This window comes from Phocoena sinus, chromosome 12, assembly GCF_008692025.1.
Source record: "Phocoena sinus isolate mPhoSin1 chromosome 12, mPhoSin1.pri, whole genome shotgun sequence".
NCBI lineage: Eukaryota > Metazoa > Chordata > Mammalia > Artiodactyla > Phocoenidae > Phocoena > Phocoena sinus.
The window spans coordinates 71,672,860-71,694,232 of NC_045774.1; the positions used below are offsets into that span (position 1 = coordinate 71,672,860).

At 35.4% G+C, this 21,373-nt stretch overlaps 1 protein-coding gene across 4 annotated transcripts in view; it reads left to right on the plus strand.

Annotated features, from left to right (window-relative positions):
- Window positions 1–21,373, plus strand: part of CEP162 (centrosomal protein 162) — a 92,043-nt gene that overhangs the window by 12,615 nt on the left and 58,055 nt on the right. For 3 of the 4 annotated variants that reach the window (XM_032651590.1, XM_032651592.1, XM_032651591.1), the window contains 6 exons: window positions 1,985–2,131; window positions 2,467–2,650; window positions 4,665–4,732; window positions 10,141–10,256; window positions 11,883–11,913; window positions 14,473–14,589. In XM_032651590.1, the coding sequence (XP_032507481.1) occupies window positions 1,985–2,131; window positions 2,467–2,650; window positions 4,665–4,732; window positions 10,141–10,256; window positions 11,883–11,913; window positions 14,473–14,589 (663 nt within the window). The remainder of the gene's footprint in view (window positions 1–1,984; window positions 2,132–2,466; window positions 2,651–4,664; window positions 4,733–10,140; window positions 10,257–11,882; window positions 11,914–14,472; window positions 14,590–21,373) is intronic. The other variant, XM_032651593.1, reaches the window with a different exon arrangement.

Below are 21,373 nucleotides of genomic sequence, written 5' to 3' on the forward strand. Positions count from 1 at the left end.
GTTAATGACAGTAGAAAAAAATAATTTTATTACCTTAATAGTAAATAACTCATTATTGATCCTGTCTAGCACATGTGTATATCTTTTTTGGAACTATTCCTACTCACATCTTTACAAATAGAAAATTACTCTCTGGGTGTTTTCTTCAGTATAGCTACTATATATGATATTGCTGTATTGGCAAGGATCCTCAGACTACCTCTATTAAGTACCTATGTTCACAATATTTGTGTCTCACTAAGCACCATTTTATGAACTGATAGGATTTCTATATCTCTTCTTTTTCCTTGTGCTCCTTGACCCTCAACAGTAAATAATAAATGTGTTTAATAAATAAATGTTACTGTGAATTTGATAGTCACTTCTCTGTTCTTAATACTTCACAGTAAGGAATTGCCTTATTGAAAAGTTCAGTGTGTTTTCATAAATCCATAAACCACGCACAGTGCTAAAGTTTGCATGTGAAGAATTATGTTTTAGAATCTTTCCCCCTATTGATGCTTGAAAAAGATATATGATTAAGTACTATTGAAATAATTGACAATGATTTGTGACTTATTTAGCATTAAAATCTTTATCTAGAAAGTAATGAATCAGAGATGTAGTATGCAAACTCACCCTAAAGGGAAAGAATAGGTCCTAGACCAACACTTGAATGTAACCTGACTAAAGATACTAAATTTTTTTTAAAAGAATGTATCAATCAGAGTGGATTTGATTAGTAAAGGATGCAAAGGATACTTAGGAAGGAGACTTTGACAGTGTCCATTTAAACACAGTGGAAGAAGGTTCCTCTGCCCAGGGGTATAACCTGGTCCCTGGTTCAGTCACAAACATTTATTGAGTTCATGTTATGTTCTGAGTACTTGGCACTAGTATGCAAAAACTAAATATGATTCCTGCCATCAAGAGTATAGAAGCTTCTAAGGGAGAATTGAACACCCCTTTTGAGAGGAATGCATTCCCAGTCTTACATAGATGCCATTAAACATCAACATTGAGCTACTTCAGCCTTATGATTTTGCTTTCTCTTTCAGTTGCCATAAGGACAAAATGTTCTGTCTAGTTAGTGAAACCGTCTAATTCTCCTACTGGTTATACTCTTCATTATAAATAACTGAATTGGATCTTGGTTTCAGTTGTATTAGTCTCAAATGAGGTTGGTTAGTGTGGGTCACATCCCTGAGTCCATCTTCAGAGCCGGGCTGAGACCCTGGACAGATGCCCCGATGGCACCCTGACCTTGGCGTGTATGTTTTCATTTGAAGTGCCTATAGATATATCTCCTGATTTTCTCCAGCTGTTACTGGATCAGTTAAAACCATTATTCACACAGAGCCATAAAATAATTTGTTTCTAAAGCCTCTCCAATAGGATGCTAAGTAGGAAATTGAAATCACAATTTGTAACTTCTCAATAAGGCTTCCTTCTAAGCAAAAGTGGTATTTTTCTAATCTTATTATTTGTATCATATAATATAGTTATTTTTCCCATATATCAGTTTTTTACAACAAATATATACTGCTAGGATAAAGAAATTTTGATATTGTATAACTTTTCCAGTGTTTTCTAGTGCTTTTAGAATGAAGAGCAAAACCCTACCCCCAGCCTATGTAGATGAGCATGGTCTGACCGTTGACTCCTGCCTTGGGATTACTTCCCCAAGTGGCATGGTATACTGTATTAAGTACTTGTGCTTCAAAATCATTTTTAAAAAATCTCGTCTCACTATGCAAGTTTTTGAAATATTCCACTTAATAAGATGCACTGCCGTCAAATAGAACTGTAATTTTTGTTTTGTGAATTTTGGGTCTGGTGGATTTTTATTTCATAGACCAGATTTATTTCATAGCTACTGTCTACTAGTATAACTAATATAACAGTACAACTAGTCTAAGCTAGTATAACAGTACTACTGTGTTGGCATAGTAGTCAAAACAATTCTCTTAACATAAATATCCAACTATATTAAATCCCATCCCAGGACTACTTGGAACAAATGTAAGCTATTTGAAAACAAAGAAGACTCCTCAGCCTATTATGGAAATAGAAGAGGAATCTGCTGAAAGGATTCAGTTTCTTAAGAGCAGTGGAACCTCTATCTTAAGTATTGACAGCTTAGAGGCCAATGGTAAGAATTGTGAGGGATGTGAGTTGACAGGTTAATTACTATGCTTATAATCAGGACTTTTAGGAAAGTTAACTCATAACTATCTTGGAGCCTCCTTTACTGAAGCGTGTAGACAGATTTAATATCTTCCTAGAAGGTTTAGAATTATACCCCTGGAGAAGCTTCATAGCCTTACGTATTATAATGAATATAAAGCTATATTTGAGTAAGAGATTAAGTGAAGTATGTTTCAAGTTTTTTGAAGTCTGACTATGTAATGTCAATAAATGCATCATTAAAATTAATTTTTTCAAAATTCTCTGTGTTAATGAAATATATTTGTGCTTTCCATTTAGAGATAGTAGTTCCTGAGCTCAATCATAGCGTTCTTGGATTGGGATTGGACACATTAGCAGAGCAAGAGGAAAAAGAGCAATTTTTTGCCAGGCTTGAGAAAGGCTTCACATCTTCCATTGATTACTCCAGATTAAATAAAGAATTGGATTCTAATGACTCCACACATTTTAAAGCTTTACATAGGTAATGTAAATACAATATAAACTAATCATTGAGTGATTTTTGTGTCTTTATATTTTTGAAAGGCTGGTAGATGCATGGAATTGAAGGGGTAAACATATATAACAGGCAAAATTTAAATCTTAGTTTTAATTCTATTTTCTCTTCATTATTTTGGTCAGGGGTAGCTTACGTGTGTGTGTGTAGAATATGATTTATATATACATATATATATAGGCTGGAAAATGTTGATGTGTATTTGAGAACCTCTAGAGAGCTGAAATTTCATGCATGAGGTACTTTTGAAATGAATAGCACATTGCCAAATAGACCTAACTAGGAAGGTAATTTATTAAGTGATTTTCCAGAGGTAAGATCAGTAAGAGAGTCCAGACTGGTAGCTATTATAAACTCAGGGGAAACAGGAACAAAAAGGGAAGGAGGAACCAGGGAGCAAAGACCGATTTGGTTTGTATCCTACCTTTGTGTATGGTTGACCCTAATGATTATTAGGGGACTTCATTTATCCTGGAAATTCTACTAATTGACTAAGCTGGTGCCGCAGACCTTTGGCATTCTCAAGACTTCTTTGAAACCTTGTATCTTTAATTTCCTCAGTTTCAATTTTCCATTTAATTTTTTAAGTTATAAATGGAAGCCAGATTACAGTTTTAAGATTTTAAGAACACCAAACTATATTTAAATTAACGGCCAGGAGACTCATAGCCTCTGGTCATCAGAGTGCCTGGTCTCCTCAAGATGCTTATTTTCTTGGACAGTGGACAAAGCAGTGACCCTTATGAACTGTGTCTGAGATTTTTACCCTACTTGCAAGCTGACAAGTCAGCCTGCCAGTTTTATGAATGCTGACAATAGACACAAGATTCCTGGGTCAGAAACAAATGGACTTTATTTCTTGTCACAAAAGCAGGACCTGAGGGTCACGTTTATTTGCCTTAGTTTCCCATGCCCCACAAGGTTCACGGGGCCCTTGATGGCTGTTTGCCAGTGCAATGGGTTGCTTTACAGGTCACTAGGTCACTGAGCTTGGGGAATCTTTGCTTTAGAGTAAGCGGAAACAAGCCTGCTTTGGGGGCAGAAACATTGCCTCGTCTCTCAAAGTTGCTCAGTGCACACAACCCTGAGAAATGACCTAGGAAGGAGGGTCTGTGCCTTGCGTTCTTGGCATACCCAGCAAGAACACCTAGGGACCATCAGGGCCCATGGTAGTTGCCTGTCCTAACAGTGACACAGATTAAACATACACAGGTTTGCTGGCCACAAGTTTTTGCCCCTTTGCAATATTTCTTAACATTTCTTCGTTCTTAACGATATTCTTAACTACTGATATTTCTACGCAAGAACAGCCTAGGCAGAGTGCAGTAGTGTATTGAGTATGCAATGGTATTTTCTGCTACTGTTATTAGAGTTTATAGTTTCTTGATCTGCTAATGATCTCACTAAAGCCATGGTTGGGGGACTGAAAAAGGTAGAACTGATTCTTTGGTTTGAAGGAAGGCAGTATATGAACTGATATATCCAATATAATTAAAAGTAGCTCTCTTGTCACCTTGCTGAGTATTTACTGGCTCAAGGCTCTCTCATTCAGCTTCCATTTCAGGATGAAATTGCTTCTTAGCATGTAAATGCTGGTTCTGGCAGTTTTTTTCTGGTCTCCACATAGACTTCACTGATTCTTACAGCTTGTGGTCAGTTCCTAATCTTTAGCGTAGAAGGGCTGGCTGGGCCCTGAGAAATGTAAATGCACATATTTATGTATAAAATTGTGTATATTTGTGTATAAAATTAAGAAAATGGCATTTTTTCCCCTTTGTATTACTTTGGCAACTACAATTAGTCTTAGATCCTTTATTTTCAAAACATTTCCCTCATAGCTTCCAAATTTTTAGCTTTTGCTAGAACAAAAGTACTTGAGAAGAAATATGTAATGTTAGAGGTTTTTAAAAAATATACACAAAATATTGCATGGTAATGTATTATTAACATGTAATACTAAATTAAGTAAATATTTTTCCAGTAATCAAGCTAATGTGGAACTGACTGAAGATAAACATGAGGATGAATCAAAACATGAAGAACTGGCAGGTAATTTCATTGGTTCTAAAATTTACAGTATTTGAAAAGATAATATAGCTTTTAATAAAGACATTGATAAGAGAAAAATAAAAGGAAAATCGTATTATCTTGGCAAGAGCTTGAACAGGTAGAGTGAGTTGCCTGCAGCACAATTAGAGCTACTAGGAAATTGTTGTAAGTGCAGGACTGCTTCATTTGTTGGGAGTGGGTAGTGGACCCATTTGGAAGACAGAAAAAGGACTTTTGTGCTAGGACCAGAAGAATGTGTGCAGTCAGGACAAATACCTCCAAAGCATGGTGAGGGAGGTGTGTCTTTTTCCATCGTTTGACTTTTAATGTGTCTGTGTTTCTGTATTTTAAATGGTTTTCTTTTGGTAGCATATAGCTGAGTTTTGCTTTTATATCCGATCTGACAATCTCAGACTTTTAATTGAAATGTTTCTACCCTTTGCAAAAATATATTCATTGATATGGTTATTTACTGTTCTGCCATTCATTTTTTTATCTTCCCATCTTTTTTTGGTTATTGCTTTTGTGCTACATTTTATTGGATTGAGTATTTATACCATTCCATCTTAACCCTTCTTTTGGGTTGTTAGTTGTACTTCTTTGCTGTATTTTTTTCTTAGTTGCCCTGTGATTCACAATATGCATCTTTATCTTATTAGAGTCTACTTTCAAATAACATTATACCACATTACATGAATCTTAACAGTAAACTTCCCCCAACCTTTTTGCTATTTTTGGCATACATTTTTCTTCTACATGTCTTAAAAACCCCACAATACAGCAGTATTATTACTATTATCATTATTATTATTGCTTTTAACAATCTCTTATCATTTTAAAAAAATTTTAAGGAAGGTAAAAAAATTTATGCATATGTAAAAACTTATATTTATCCATGTATTTACCGTTCCCAATGACTTGTATTTCTTTGCATAGGTTTGAGTTTCTTTTTTTTTAACTTTTTATTTTGAAATGAATTTTAAAAGTTTATTTTAAAATTAAGATATAATTGACATATATAACATTAATTTCAGGTGTACAACATAATGATTTAATATCTATACATTGTGAAATGAGCACCATAATAAGTCTAGTTAACATCTGTCACTTTACATAATTACAAAAAAATTATTTTTTCTTGTGATGAGAACTTTTAAGACTTCTTCTCTTACCAACTTCCAAATAGTTGCTATCTAGTATTATTTTGAGTTTCTATCTAGTATTATTTTTGTTCAGCATGAAAAACCTCCTTAACTTTTCTTGCAGTGTAGGTCTACTAGGGATAATTTCTCTGAGGTTTTGTTTATCTGAAAGTATATTTTGCCTTTGTTTTTGAAGAACACTTTTGCTTGATATAAAATTGTAGGTAGTTTTTATTTCTTTGAGCACTTTAATGATTTCATTCTATTGTCCTCTGACATTATTTCTCATGAGCAGTCAGTGGTAATTCCTGTTATTGTGATTTTGTATATATATTGTCTTCTTTTCCCTCTGTTTTCAAATTTTTCTCTTTAGGCCAGTTTTGTGGCAATTTGATGAGGATGATCTTGGTGTACTTTTCTTGCATTTATCCTGTTTGTTTCTTGTATTTATCCTGTTTGGAGCTGGTTCAGCATCAATTGATTTGTGAATTTATAGTTTCCATCAAAATCAAAAAATGTTTTTGCCATTAATTATTCAAATATCATTTCTGCCACCCCTTGCTTTCTGATCCTAATTACAAGTATGTTAGAAAGTTAAATTTTGTCCCACAGGTCACTAAGACTATTTCATTTTTTAAACCTTTTCTCCTCTCTGCTTCAGTTTTTATTGCAGTGTCTTCAAGTTCACTGATTTTTTTTCTTCTTTTCTTTAATGTTTTGTTAATTCATTGAATGACTCTTTTTCCTTTTACTCTAGAAGTTTCTTTTGGATTTGTTTTTTCATCTCTTTAGTATGTTTCCAAGTCCCCAACATTGAGTATATTCTGCTGATCCCAGTATTTGTTCATTTCTGGGTCTCGTTCTGTTGGCTGCCGCTTCTCCTAGTTGTGGTCACTTTTTCCTCCTTGTAATTATAGTAATTTTTAAACTGAGTGTTGAAAATATTATAGATTTTTTACATTGTTGAGTGTCTGGATCTTGTTTTCTTCTTTTAAGGAGTATTGAGCTTTGTTCTGGCAGATAGCTTGATCCTTTCAAGCCTTTTCTTCTGCTTTGTTAGGAGACGTCAAGAGGATCCTTACTTAGTCTAGCAGAGTTTGACCCTGCTACTCACGCACAGCCCTCCTGAGATTTCCACTGAATGCCCCTACTGGACAATGAGGATTTTTTCCACTTAAGCTGGTTAGAGCTTCAGAATCTCCTTACCCTGTGCGAACTCTGGGAACTGTCTGTCTAGCCTGCAGCTTCCCAGTTATTCTCTGCTCCAGCTGCACATACATGACTCAGTATTCAGGAAAGACTCCAGGAAAGATTCAGAAATCTACTCCATGTAGATTTCTAGTGCTCTATTTCTGTATCAGTACCTTCTCTATCACTCCCCTGCAGCTTCTAATCACCTTGTCTTTTCTGTACTCTTATCTCTGTATCCTTAACACAGTGAGACCTTCCTGATCTCCTCCTCCCTGCTCAGCGCTCCAGGATGTAAATACCTTCTAGTGAACGTAGGGCTCAGCTCACTTGTTATCTTTCTTGGGAATCATATTTTTGTGCTATGGATTGTCCAGTGTCTGAAGACAATTGTTTCATATATTTTGTCCATTTTACTCATTATTTACAAAGTCCTTGATATCCAAGATGGTAGAGGAGAAAGTCCTCTAGATTGCATCATACTTAAATTAAAATTCACAGCCAAACTTTCCAACAGAGAATGAAAAATGTCGCTAAAATGTATCTTTTAGATCTTTTACATTGAGAATTGTTTACCTATTTTCTATTTACGCAAATAATCTTTTCAAAGTTACAAGGGTATGGAATGTAATAGTAGAAACATATAACATGTGTAACATCTTCCTGTCAAAAGGTCAGAACGATAAAAATTAATATTCTCATTGTTTCCCAAACAGTGTGAAAGAGCTGGATATTATTGTCTCTGATATTTTTCATATGAGAACCACCTTTTCAATTGGGTTTTATTCTTTCACTTTTATATAAACTTAATTTCCCTTGGTGTTTCTTTCAGAAATCTCTGATATGCTGTTTTCCTTCCTGTTATTTCTTGTCCTGTCTCATTTCTCTCTGTGACTACCAGTGGCATTTCCTTCTTGCTTCAAACCTAGTTTAATCATGACAAATTCATGAGGAGGAGGTTGGTCTTTTATATGTTGGACAATAGTATTTGCCTACAGACTGTTCAGTTAGTAAGTGCAACTAACAAAATGTAGTTTTGAAAAATGCACATTAGATTAGGACTTTACTCAATCAGAAATAATATTTGGCTTTATTAACTTTCAATTCAGATTAAGTGCAACACAAGCTATAATAATACTAACAAAGATAATTACTACTGCTAAACATAATGGCTAACACTAATATATACTACATATTATATAACACTAACTCTTAATCTCCTCAGCAACCCTCTGAAATAAGTACTATTATCATCCCTACTTTACAGATGGGAAAAATGAGGCAAAGAGGGTTTGTGACCTGCTTTTGGTTCTACAGATGAAAACAGTAGAACCAGGAATTGAATCCATGTCTTCTGGCTCCTGGTCATGCTCTAAGCACTATGCCACACTACCCAAACTGTTTCTTATACTGCTTCTTTGCAGTGACACAAACACTGCATCCCCCTCCATTGATTTCAGATAGTTCCCAAATCCCAAGTAGTTGTCTGAGTTCATTGTCATACCCTCCCTTATCTCCTCTCTCCTTGTTTATCATCTTTACTTAAGAAAGACTAATCACTGAGGTACTTAAAATTCAGTGATTCCCACTAGAATATTAGGATCTTAATCATCTGTTATTGGTCCTAGCATCTAGAATTTGTCTAATAGAAGGTAATTTCTCAGTAACTGTTTTGTGAATTGAATTATGTCTACTGATATTTAGAAAATCCCAGGCAGTGTTCTTTCTCATATAGAAGAGAAGGAAAGGTGTGCTTCTCGTCCTCAGAGTGTAGATATCGATGTAGTTAACCAACTCACCTCGCTTATCTACCTAAGTAACAATACCCATGCTATTCCACCATTGTATTCCTTATGAACTAACATGGAGATGTTTCTGTAAGTAGATCTCACTGAAAGCACCCCTATTTAACTTAATTATTTTCAGACTTCCATTGTTAATCACATTCAAGTTGTCCCCTCTCTTCTAAGAGAAGACTGAAGGATGGCCATTCCAGAAGCAGACTCTCTTGTACCTTGTGCAGTCTTTCTCCCATCAGGCCATCCTGTCTGACTTTTGAAATACAAATAAGATTATGCATGATCAGTTCCACTCTGAAAAGGCCATTCCTGTTCTGTAGCCCCCAAATCTCAGTCAGTCCTTTGATTTAACGGCTGTAAACAACGAATTAAAAATTGATGAAGAGATCCTGGCCAGATAGTGCCTGCCCACCTTTGCCATAAGTAGCTTGATGGCATCATATTAACATGGACACACGTTTCCCTTCTGCTACAAAGCCATTGAGATATAATGTGGGACTTTAGCTGAGAAGTGCCCAGGATTAAGAAATAGTGGAGGTCATATAAGGCTAGTATTTACCTGAGGGAGGGGTCAGAGATAGACCTTTCATAAGTACTGCTTAAGTTACAGAAGACATACCTATAAAGACAAAAAAAATCAACTTAAAAAAATAAGCAAAATCCAACCTTTTGTTTAAGAGTGTCAAGATTTCACAAAAGTGCTCCCTTTTATAAGTAAGCAATTTTGAGATTTTTGTCTTTAAAAAATCAAGTAATTGAAGTTTGTTTTAAAGATAAAACTTCTTGAACAGCTCTAGAAATTTTCAGTTGGTTAATTATACAAAATATTAAAAATGTAAAACTGATAACTGTTTGAAAGTACAAAAATAAAACGCAAGTCTTACGAATTGAATTCTCTTTAAATCTTTGCCCAAAAAAGTATGTTCTTCAAGGTATCTTTATGTTAACATTTAAATAAATTATTCTTATGCATACTTCTTTTGGAAATCAGTAATATTTTCATGGAATTTGACTTTTTTTTTTTTTTTGCGGTATGCGGGCCTCTCACCAATGCGGCCTCTCCCGCCGCGGAGCACAGGCTCCAGACGCGCAGGCCCAGCGGCCATGGCTCACGGGCCCAGCCGCTCCGCGGCATGTGGGATCTTCCCGGACCGGGGCACGAACCCGTATCCCCTGCATCGGCAGGCGGACTCTCAACCACTGCGCCACCAGGGAAGCCCCATGGAATTTGACTTTTTTGACAGTATGATCCTTGTATTTTTAAAACTATTTTCTTCAGAAAATTATAGTGATGATTTTGAAGATGAGGAGGATATTGATGCACCTTTGGCTCCTAAAGAAGAGACTAATTCCAAAGAAAATTCCAACTCAGAAAAAATAAATGTACTTAAACAGGTATGTATCAATTATATGTTTGACAGTTTGGAAACTTCTTTCATCACCTTAGCTGACTGTTGCTGTATAAAGAGCTCAAAATACAGAGTTCTTTATAGTCTAGCTCATTGTTGTAAAGTTATAGGTCTCTTAATACTCAGACGTTTTCTTAACTCAGGTGTAAATTTAAATCTTAATGAAATACATGGCAGTTGATGATTTTCTGAAAGATTTCTTTTGGCAAGTTTCCTTAAGCTTTAGAAATTGAAAACTTCATTAAAATCTCAAATCTAATTTTTAAACAGGTATATTAAACTATACTTTTCTTTGGTAGGTCTTGTCCTTGTGAAGTGCAATACATAACTGCCTCAGTATTTATGCTAATAGTGACATTACTGTCTGAAGCTTACTGGGCTAAGATTGTAAACTAAACTATTCCATTCACATTCAGTGTTGTTGTACTCTAATTCTCTTGTTTCTCAGTTCTTACCAAGAATCGGCTACCAAGACTGGCTAAGGGTACTATTCCATATTGCCTGCCAGACAGAACTTATCCTTGAAGCTACCTAATAGTAACCAGTAGGACAATTACTATTTGTTATATTGGTTTTGATCTGGATACAGTCTCTTTTGCAACTGTGTTAGGACTAGATGTTTTGAACATATATGAAACCATACACTCTAAATAAAAGCAGGGATCACTTTCTGGGTATTAAGAAATACTCTTATTTTTTAATTTACCTAGTACTTTTCCTTGGTATCATTATGTCACGCAGTTTGTGGGAGAAAAGAATATGACCTTAGAAATACATGAAGTTTAAAGCGATCTGATAATTATGCTTAGAAAGTTAATGGGATTCATACTTGGAATATGGCAATTACAATACTTTGTATTACAGTAATTTCTACTAGAAAAATAAATAGGTCAGTAGAGGGCACAATAGTTTGGTATATTAAGAAAGTATAGTCTGTATAAAAAAGTGTCCACCTAAATGTGGAAGCCTAGTAGAGAGCCGTCTGAGTAAGGGTCAAAATAGGAAGGAATGAAAGCTCTGCTCTTATTGGTGGATCCTATACACTGCCTATCCAGGTGGAGAATATAGGTGACACAATTAGAAAACTTACTCTAAGGGAACCTATAATTTTGACAAATTTCAACTATCTTGCCATTTGATGGCCTGCCTTTTTTGAAGATTTTGTATCAAAATGTAGATGAAATGATGAGTGCAACTTATATTTGATCATTAATTTTGATCAATAGGGAAAACGGTGATATTATAATAGCAGGAATCTTACGTGAACTAGCCATGTTATCTTGGAGTTCGAAAAGTAGGAGAATTTCTGAGCAAGGTGGATGAACAGGTGGCATTGAGATACTTTAAACAAGGCTTATAAAGGCCTGAATTAATTGCTGGTAATCACCAAGGTTCTGAAGAGACTTCTAGACGTTCTCTCACAACTACATTCTCTAGTCTTATAGAATTGTCGGTGAATGAGTGTGATGAAAGAAATCTAGAAAGCACGTTTCTTGATCTTTTCATCATGGAGTAAAGCACTGCCTTTCAAATTTTGTTATTCTTTTGCACTGCAGTCATTTCATGTAACTTCAGTTTCAAATCATGTAACTATTTTCTTTTTTTAATTTAGGAAGAAGAGAAAACTGGCATGCTGGCTAATGGTAAATATTATATATATTCCTAAATTTTCATTGGCGAAAAATTGGTCTGTTCAGAATTACATCTAAATAATTCTGAATAAATTACTATTTTTGTTTTTAAATATTTTCTGATGAATTAAGCTTTACACATTTTCTCAATAATACGTTCCTTATGGCTACCTTAAATTCTTCCTGTTGTATTTAAGAGTACTTATTTTTTAAAAGCCCAGCATGCCTTTATGGATAAATTGTACCAGACGTTCAAAGATGTATTGATATCAGTCCTTGTTAAACTCTTCCAAAAAATACAGGAAGAGGGAATTTTTGCAGACTCATTCTGTAAGGCCAGCATCACCTTGATACCAAAACCAGACAAATATTCCTCAGGAAAACTACAGAAAAGCAATTCTATTTACAGTGACATCAAAAAGAATATAATGCTTAGGAATAAATTTTATCAACGAGGTAAATTATGCTTAAAACGATAAAACATTGAGGAAAGAAGTTGAAAACACACAGATAAGTGGAAAGATATTCTGTGCTCATGGATTGGAAGAATTAATACTGTTAAAACATTCATACTACCCAAAGTGACCTACAGATTGAGTGAAATCCCTATCAAATTCCAATGATATTTTTCACAGAAATAGAAAAAACAATCCTAAAATTTGTATGGAACCACAAAAGACCTCACATAGCTAAAGCAAACTTGAGAAAGAGCAAAGCAAGGAGGTATCACACTCCTTGATTTCAAAATGTATTACAAAGCTATAGTAACCAAAGCAGTATGGTACTGGCATAAAAACAGACATATAAAACCAATGAAGCAAAAACAAAAGCAATGAAACAGAATAGCCCAGAAATAAATCCATGCATCTGTGTCACCTGATCTTCAACAAGGGTGCCAAGAATATACAATGAGGAAAGATAGTCTCTTCAGTGCATTGTGTTCAGAAAACTAGACATCCACGTGCAGAAGAATGAAATTGGATCCTTATCTCACACCACATACAAAAATCAACTCAAAATGGATCAAAGACTTAAATATAAAACCAGAAACTGCAAAACTATGAGAAGAAAACATAGGAAAAAAGCTTCTTGATGTTGCACTAGGCAATAATTTTTTGGATATGACCCCAAAAGCACAGACAACAAAAGCAAAAATAGATAAATGGTATTATGTTAAACTAAAAAAGGCTTCTGCATAGCAAGGGGAACAACAGAGTGAAAAGGCAACCTATAAAGTGGGACAGAATATTTGTAAACCATGTATCTGCTAAAGGGTTAGTATCCAAAATATGCAAAAAACTCATGCAACTCAGTAACAACAACAACAAAAAATTAAAAGTGAGCAGAGGACCCAGATAGACATTTCTCAAAAGAAGATATATAAATGGGCAAACAGGTGTACGGAAAGATACTGAAGTTCACTAATCATCGGGGAAATGCAGATCAAAACCACAATGAGATATCACCTCACACCTGTTAGAATGACTGTTACCAGAAAGAGGAAAAAATAAGTTTTGGCGAGGATGTGGAGAAAAGGGAACTCTAGTGCACTGTTGGTAGGGATGTAAATTGGCACAGCCTTTATGGAAAACAGTATAGAAGTTCCTGAAAAAAATTAAAAGTGGAACTACCTTATTCAGAATCCCACTTCTAGATATATATCTGGAAGAGATATCTGTATTCCCATGTTTATTGCAGCATTATTCACAGTAGCCAAGGTATGGATACAACCTAAATGTCCATCAACAGACAAATGAATAAAGAAGATGTAGTATATATAATATTACACATGTATATGTAATATGTGTATGTATTTACATGCATAATATTTCACTTTAAAAAAAGAAGAAATCCTGCCATTTGCAACAACATGGATGAATGTGGAGGACATTTACATGAAGTGAAATAAGCCACATGAAGAAAGACATACTGCATATTCTCACATATGTGGAATCTAAAAATGTCAGTCTCCTAGAAACAGAGTAGAATGTTGGTTACCAGAGGCTGGGGTTGGGGGATATAGGAAGATGTTGGTTAAGGGGTACAAAGTTTCAGTTATGCGAGATAAATAATGCACAACAATGTGACTATAGTTAATGTTGTATACTACTTGAAACCTGCTGAGAGGGGAGATATTAGGTGTTCTCACCACATACACAAAAAAGGGTAAATGGATATGTTAATTATCTTGATTTTGGTGATTATTTCACAATGTGCATGTTTATCAAATCAACAAGTCATAGGTCTCAAATATATACAGTTTTTAATTGGCAATTATACGTCAATAAAATTGGAGGAAGAAAAAATTTTCTGTTATTTTTTGCAGGCCTTTTGCCTCTTACATATAAACATAAATTAGACTTGTATATAAGTATAGATATGTGTTGACGTAAGCCTACTCTGTTGTATATAAGAATAAAATGCTTCTTTTAGATCTATGATTATGTATTCTTTATATGTAAACATTTATCTTTGTTTTTATACAGATTGCATACAATTTAAATATTTTGTTTATGGAACCATACAAGCTTCTCTATATTCCTAATATTTTTTTCTTTTATGTTATTCCAGTAGTGCTGCTTGATTCATTAGACTCTGTTGCAGAGGTCAGCCTTGATGACCAGGAGAGAGCAACAACTAATCCAGAAGCACTGCCAGATATGACTGATAATGAAATGACAGGAACAGGTAAGAGGGACAAAGTAGCTGTTCTCTAAATATGTAATATTCTATGACTAATTGACTTCATTTCTAGGGAAATGTATGTGATATATGTCATAGTTATATCAATAAAATTTTACATTTTTTATTGAAGTATAGTTGATTTACAGTGTTGTATTGTGTCACTGCTATATTCACTGAATACAGCAGTGATTAAATTGTGTGTGTGTGTGTGTGTGTGTGTATAGACATACACACGTATGTGTATATATAACTTTTTCAGATTCATTTCCATTATAGGTTATTACAAGATCTGAATATAGTTCCCTGTGCTATACAGAAAGTCCTTGTTGTTTGTCTATTTTACATACAGTAGTGTGTATCTGTTAATCCCAAACTCCTAATTTATCCCTCTTCCCTCTTTCCCATTTGGCAACCAAAAGTTTGTTTTCTATGTCTGTAAATCTGTTTCTGTTTTGCTAATAAGTTCATTTGTATCAGTTTTTTAGATTCTCCATATAAGTGGTATCATACGGTATTTGTCTTCTCTTTGTGACTTAATTCACTTAGTATGATAATCTCTAATTTCATCTATACTGCTGCAAATGATGTTATTTTATTCTTTTTTTGGCTGAGTAGTATTCCATTGTGTGTGTGTGTGTGTGTGTGTGTGTGTGTGTATATACATCTTCTTTATCCATTCATCTGTTGATGGACACTTAGGTTGCTTCCATGTTTTGACTATTGTAAGTAGTGCTGCTATGAACGTTGGGGTGCATGTGTCTTTTTGAGTTAGAGTTTTCATCTTTTCCAGATATATGCCCAGGAATGGGATTGCTGGATCATATGGTAACTCTATTTTTAGTTTTTTAAGCAACCTCTCTGCTGTTCTCCATAGTGGCTGGACCAGCTTACATTCCCACCAACAGTGTAGGAGGGTTCCCTTTTCTCCACACCCTCTCCAGCACTTATTATTTGTAGGCTTTTTGATGATGGCCTCATTTTAGTTTTGACTTGCCTTTCTCTAATTAGCAATATCCCTATCTTTTCATGTGCCTTTTGGCCATCTGTATGGCTTCTTTGGAGAAATGTCTGTCGAGGTCTTCTGCCCATTTTTGATTGTGTTGTTTGTTTTTTTGATATTAGGCTGTATGAACTGTTTGTATATTTCGGAAATTAAGCCCTTGTCAGTTGCATCATTTGCAGATATTTTCTCCCATTCCGTGGGTTGCCTTTAGTTTTGTTTATGGTTTCCTTTGTGTACAAAAGCTTATAAGTTTGATTTGGTCCCATTTGCTTATTTTTGCTTTTATTTCTTTTGCCTTGAGATCCTGACCTAAGAAAACATTGCTGTGATTTATATCAGAGAATGTTTTGCCTATGTTCTCTTCTAGGAGTTTTAAGGTGTCATGTCTTATAAGTCTCTAAGCCATTTTGAGTTTATTTTTGTTTATGGTGTGAGGGTGTGTTCTAACTTCATTGATTTACATGAGGCTGTCCAGCTTTCCCAATACCACTTGCTGAAGAGACTGTTTTTTTCTCCATTGTATATTCTTGCCTCCTTTATTGAAGATTAATTGAACATAGGTGTGCAGATTTATTTCTGGGCTCTCTGTTCTGTTCCACTGATCCATATGTCTGTTTTTATGCCAATACCATGTTGTTTTGATTACTGTAGTTTTGTAGTATTGTCTGAAGTCTGGAAGGTATGCCTTCAATTTTGTTTTTTTCCCATCAGATTTGCTTTGGCAACTCTGAGCCTGTTGTGTTTCCAAATAAATTTTAGGATTATTTATTCTAGTTCTGTGAAAATGTCATGGGTAATTTGATAGGGATCACATTAAATGTGTAAATTGCTTTCAGTTACTAGTATGGCCATTTTAACAATATTATTTCTTCCAGTCCAAGAACATGAGATAGCTTTCCATTTCTTTGAATCATCTTTAATTTCCTTCATCAATGTTTTATAGTTCTCAGCATATAGGTCTTTCACTTCCTTGGTAAGATTTATTCCTAGGTATTTTTTTAATACATTTTTAAAACAGATTGTTTTTTCATTTTCTCTTTCTGATATTTCATTGTTAGTGTAAAGAAATGCAACAGATTTCTGTATACTAATCTTGTATCCTGCTACCTTGCTGAATTCATTTATTAATTCTAATAGTTTTGGTGTGGAGTCTTTAGGGTTTTCTATATAGAGTATCATGTCATCTGCCTGTAATGACAGTTTTACCTCTTTCCTTCCAATTTGGATCCCTTTTGTTTCTTTTTCTTGTCTGATTGATGTGGCTAGGACTTCCAAAACTATGTTGAATAGAAGAGGTGAGGGTGAGCATCCTTATCGTGTTCAGATTTCAGTGGGAAGGCTTTCAGCTTTTCACTGTTGAGTGGCTGTGGGTTTGTCATAAATAGCTTTTATTATGTTGAGATATGTTGCCTCTGTACCCACTTTGGTGAGAGTTTTTATCCTGAATGGATGTTGAGTTTTATCAAATGCTTTTTCTGCAGCAGTTGAGATGATCATATCATTTGTCTTTTCTTTTGTTGATGTGGTGTATCACATTGCTTGATTTGCATATGTTGAACCATCCTTGTGACCCTGGGGTGAATCCAACTTGATCATGGTGTCTGATTCTTTTTATGTATTGTTGGATTCGGTTTGCTAATATTTTGTTGAGGATTTTCGCATCTATGTTCATCAAAGATACTGGCCTCTAATTTTCCTTTTTGGTAGTGTCTTTGTCTGGTTTTGGAATCAGTGATGGTGGCATCATAGAATGACTATGGGAGTGTTTCCTCCTCTTCAGTCTTTTAGAAGATCTTGAGAAGGATCAGTATAAGTTCTTTTTTGTATGTTTGGTAGAATTCCCTAGTGAAGGCATCCAGTCCTGGACTTTTGTTTGCAGGGAGTTTTTTTGTTTTGGTTTGGTTTTTTTGTTTGTTTTTTTTTTTGCAGTACATGGGCCTCTCACTGTTGTGGCCTCTCCTGTTGTGGAGCACAGGCTCCAGACGCGCAGGCTCAGTGGCCATGTCTCACGGGCCCAGCCGCTCCGTGGCCTGTGGGATCTTCCCGGACCGGGGCACAAACCTATGTCCCCTGCATCAGCAGGTGGACTCTCAACCACTGTGCCACCAGGGAAGCCTGGGAGTTTTTTTATTACAAATTTTATTTCAGTTCTAGTGATTGGTCTGATCAAATTATCTATTTATTCTTGATTCAGTTTTGGTGGACTGTGTCAACAATAAAATTTTCAGTCTCATATTTGCTACTATATTTAACAACTTAAATAATCTGAACTTGCTAATTGTGACACATAATGCTAGTAGGCTGAGTAAAGTGTGTTTTAAGATATATACTTGTTAATAAATGAATGAATGCTGTTGTTACAAAGTATAGTACTGTAGATGAATATTGACTCATTTTCTGTACCCCACCCCCCCGAGTGTTCCATTAAATTTGCCATGCATCAGAGAATTGAGACTTCGGTCTTGTGCGTTTCCATAGTTCCCTCTGTGTAGGCAAAAGCTAGATCACATCCTAAAATTCTGAAATGTCTAGGACCATCTAGACTTGACTAAAGGTTGTAAAGACCTTTAAGATAGTGCCTTTTCAAACTTTTTTTAAAGCAGTGGAACTCTTACCTCTAAATGGAATCTTAGGTAGTACCTCTATATAGATAAAAAATGTATTTTATCAGTATAAATATAAATGTTTACATATGTGACATTTACTTATAAAGTTAGTGAGAGTAGTAATGGTCCTTTGAAATTCTTAAAATTAAAAGTTCTAGATATTTGTTACATTCTTATATCATCAGACTTCCAATATGTTTGTATATTTTGTTTTTGTTGTATAATATGAACGTTTTCTTGGTATACCAGATAAACAAGTGCAAATGGGAACTTTTCAACTTGCTTTTTTGCAAGTCTCAGTTGCAGTATGGTCAACTAAACCAACCCAGACACTTGGAAAAAAAGAACAATAGAAATGATAAATCACTAACCAACTCTGAACATCTGCTTGCATTTTATTTTTATTTTATTTCTTATTTTTTTTCTACTTTTCTATGGAAGTATAATATACTTGTATAATAATTCACCTATCATCATAGCTTGATGAATTTTCAAATACTGAACACATCCATGTAACCAGCAACCAGATGAGAAAACCAAACATGATCAAAACCACAAAGTCCACTCAGATCTTTTATTTCTAGTCAGTGCTGTTCCAAGAGTCACCACTATCTTGTTTCATCCACTTCCATTTTAAAACGTAAAAAAAATTAGAACAGAATTTTTCCATCAAGACATGTTACTCATTTACTTGTTACTACCCAAGTGAATATTCCGCCATGCTGAAAGCTTGTGCTGAGCACATGTTTCTCATTCTTACTGCTGTTTTTATTTAAGTACTTGTCACATATGTGCTGTGATGGTCAATCCACTTGCACTTCTTTCAGTAAGCAGATATGGATTCTTTTAAAAGACCAGTGTAGAGCTACAGCTTTTCTAATCAGTGATGCATAGTAGAGGGTTCTTTTATGTACAGGATGGCCAGAGAAGCTTTATTCTAAGATACACATGAAAACAAAGCCAGAGGCAAGAGGTTATCACTCTGATGCTCTTTACAGTTACATAAATGGCACATTTGAGTGTGCAGATTATTTTTTATTACAGTTTTTGTGTTTTAAAATAAAATTTCAGTCAAATGTCTGTGGAACCCGTGATTTTCTCTGAAAACTGTTTTGTAAAACTCGGTATGAAAACCACTGCTGTAGGTTATAAGAAAAACTCAGAAATAAAAAAATGTATTGCTGGAAGCAAAAATTCTATTAAGATGATCCAGGTCAGTTATATAAAGCTAAATTTTCTTGGTCTTATTTCTTAAATGTTCTTGACTGAAATAATTTGGTAAGTCAATTACTAGAAGAGTGTAAGTATAATCTTATTGTCTTGTGGCCTTGGATTCATATTCCCAGCCTTGCCAGTTACCAGCTGCATGACACTGGACAATTAATGCCTCTAAGCCTGTTTTCTCTTCTTTAAAATGAGCTCTTGTGATGATCAACTGAGTTAATATATAGTGCCTAGTATATTGTTAAGATTCAACAAGCAGTGGCAACTGTGTGGTTCTCATCATTATTATTTATATCAACACTCTGTTAAGAGTACAAATTATAATAAAGAACCTGAAGGCATAGAGTATAAATTCCTTTTGGCTGTGAGGTATTGAATTTACCTATCATTTCAAAAAATACACTTGAAAATTTTCAAATCAGCACCTGAACTTGGTTTAAAAACTGAAAAGATCAGTGGCTTGTTTTTTGTTTACCAGGTGTCTTCCAGTATTAAGCAGGCTCCGTTTAGGTAATATGTTGTCAAAGATTAGCTCTTTTTTGATAATACTATTCATGAAACTTGTGCTTTATTTTCTTAAAATGGTTGATAACTGTAAAATGAGGGCCAGATCTAGCCTTTTGCTTGTTTTCATTTGTCTCAAGGGCAGGTACCATTTTGTGCTGTGGCTGCATGACCAGAGCAGTCACAGGAGGACAGTGTGGCTCCACAACGGGACCCTTGCCTCTGCCCAGTAGGATTTGACCCTTTTCAACCTCCTAAAGTGGAAAAAAATAGGGCGTTTTTGACTTGTGGTGATATATAAAATACATGCAGAGAAGTCAGCCCTTTTCTCTATAAAATGCATGAAAAAAGTTAACATATATGACCCTGGAATTATTTTTAACATCAGTTGGGTTAATGACTCAAATTAGGAGAAAAGTGCCTTTCCCTTGCTCTGTTTTCTGAGCAGCCCATAATACCACTCGATCTTCCATTTCTGATTTCTAACTTTTAGGTCGTTGCTTTTCTGCGTGTTTGCTCAGCTGTTGCTTTAAGCCAGAGCCTCTTCTTTCTGACACCTCACACGTGTTAAATTTGGTATGAGCATTCAGTGCTGCTGTGCGATTTGCCACTGGGATCATTTCTTTTATACATACTCTGAAGATAATTAAGCATCCTGGTCTTTCTGTAGAGGAGACAAAACACCTTGTGCCTTTTCCCTTTCTTCATAAAAATTCATTCTCTCCCTCAGTCATGCTACTCTGAATCTGACAGGTGGTTTAGGGCAGCGGTCCCCGACCTTTTTGGAACCAGGGACCGGTTTCAGGGAAGATAGTTTTTCCATAGGCAGGGGGCGGGGGAGTATGGTTTCGGGATGATTCAAACACATTACATTTGTTGTGCACTTTATTTCTATTATTATTACATTATAGTATATAATGAAATAATTATACAACTCATCATAATGCAGAATCAGTGGGAGCCCTGACCTTGTTTTCCTGCAACTAGATGGTCCCATCTGGGGGTGATGGTAGACAGTGACACCCAAAGTGTGTTGCTTACGGCCAGCCTACTCTTAATCTCATTTTGGTTGCTGCCCGGTAGTGGACAGCTAATGTCGCCGCTGATCTGACAGGAGGTGGAGCTCAGGCAGTAATGCCAGCGATGGGAAGCGGCTGTAAATACAGATGAAACTTCACTCACCCGCCTGCCGCTCACCTCCTGCTGTGTGTCCCGGTTCCTAACAGGCCATGCATGGCGTGGCCCGGGGGTTGGGGACCATTAGGCTTAGCTTAGCAGGCAAGATCTTTTTCCTCAAGTCCTACTGAAATATCCCTGCTGCTAAAACTGTCAGTGATTCTGATCTCACGGTATCCTCCACTTTTTTGTTTTTAATGTATTTAATCAAATCTATTCCTTTATTGGGCATGCTCCAAATAACAGTGGTGACCTGAAGCAGTAGCTAGAAAGA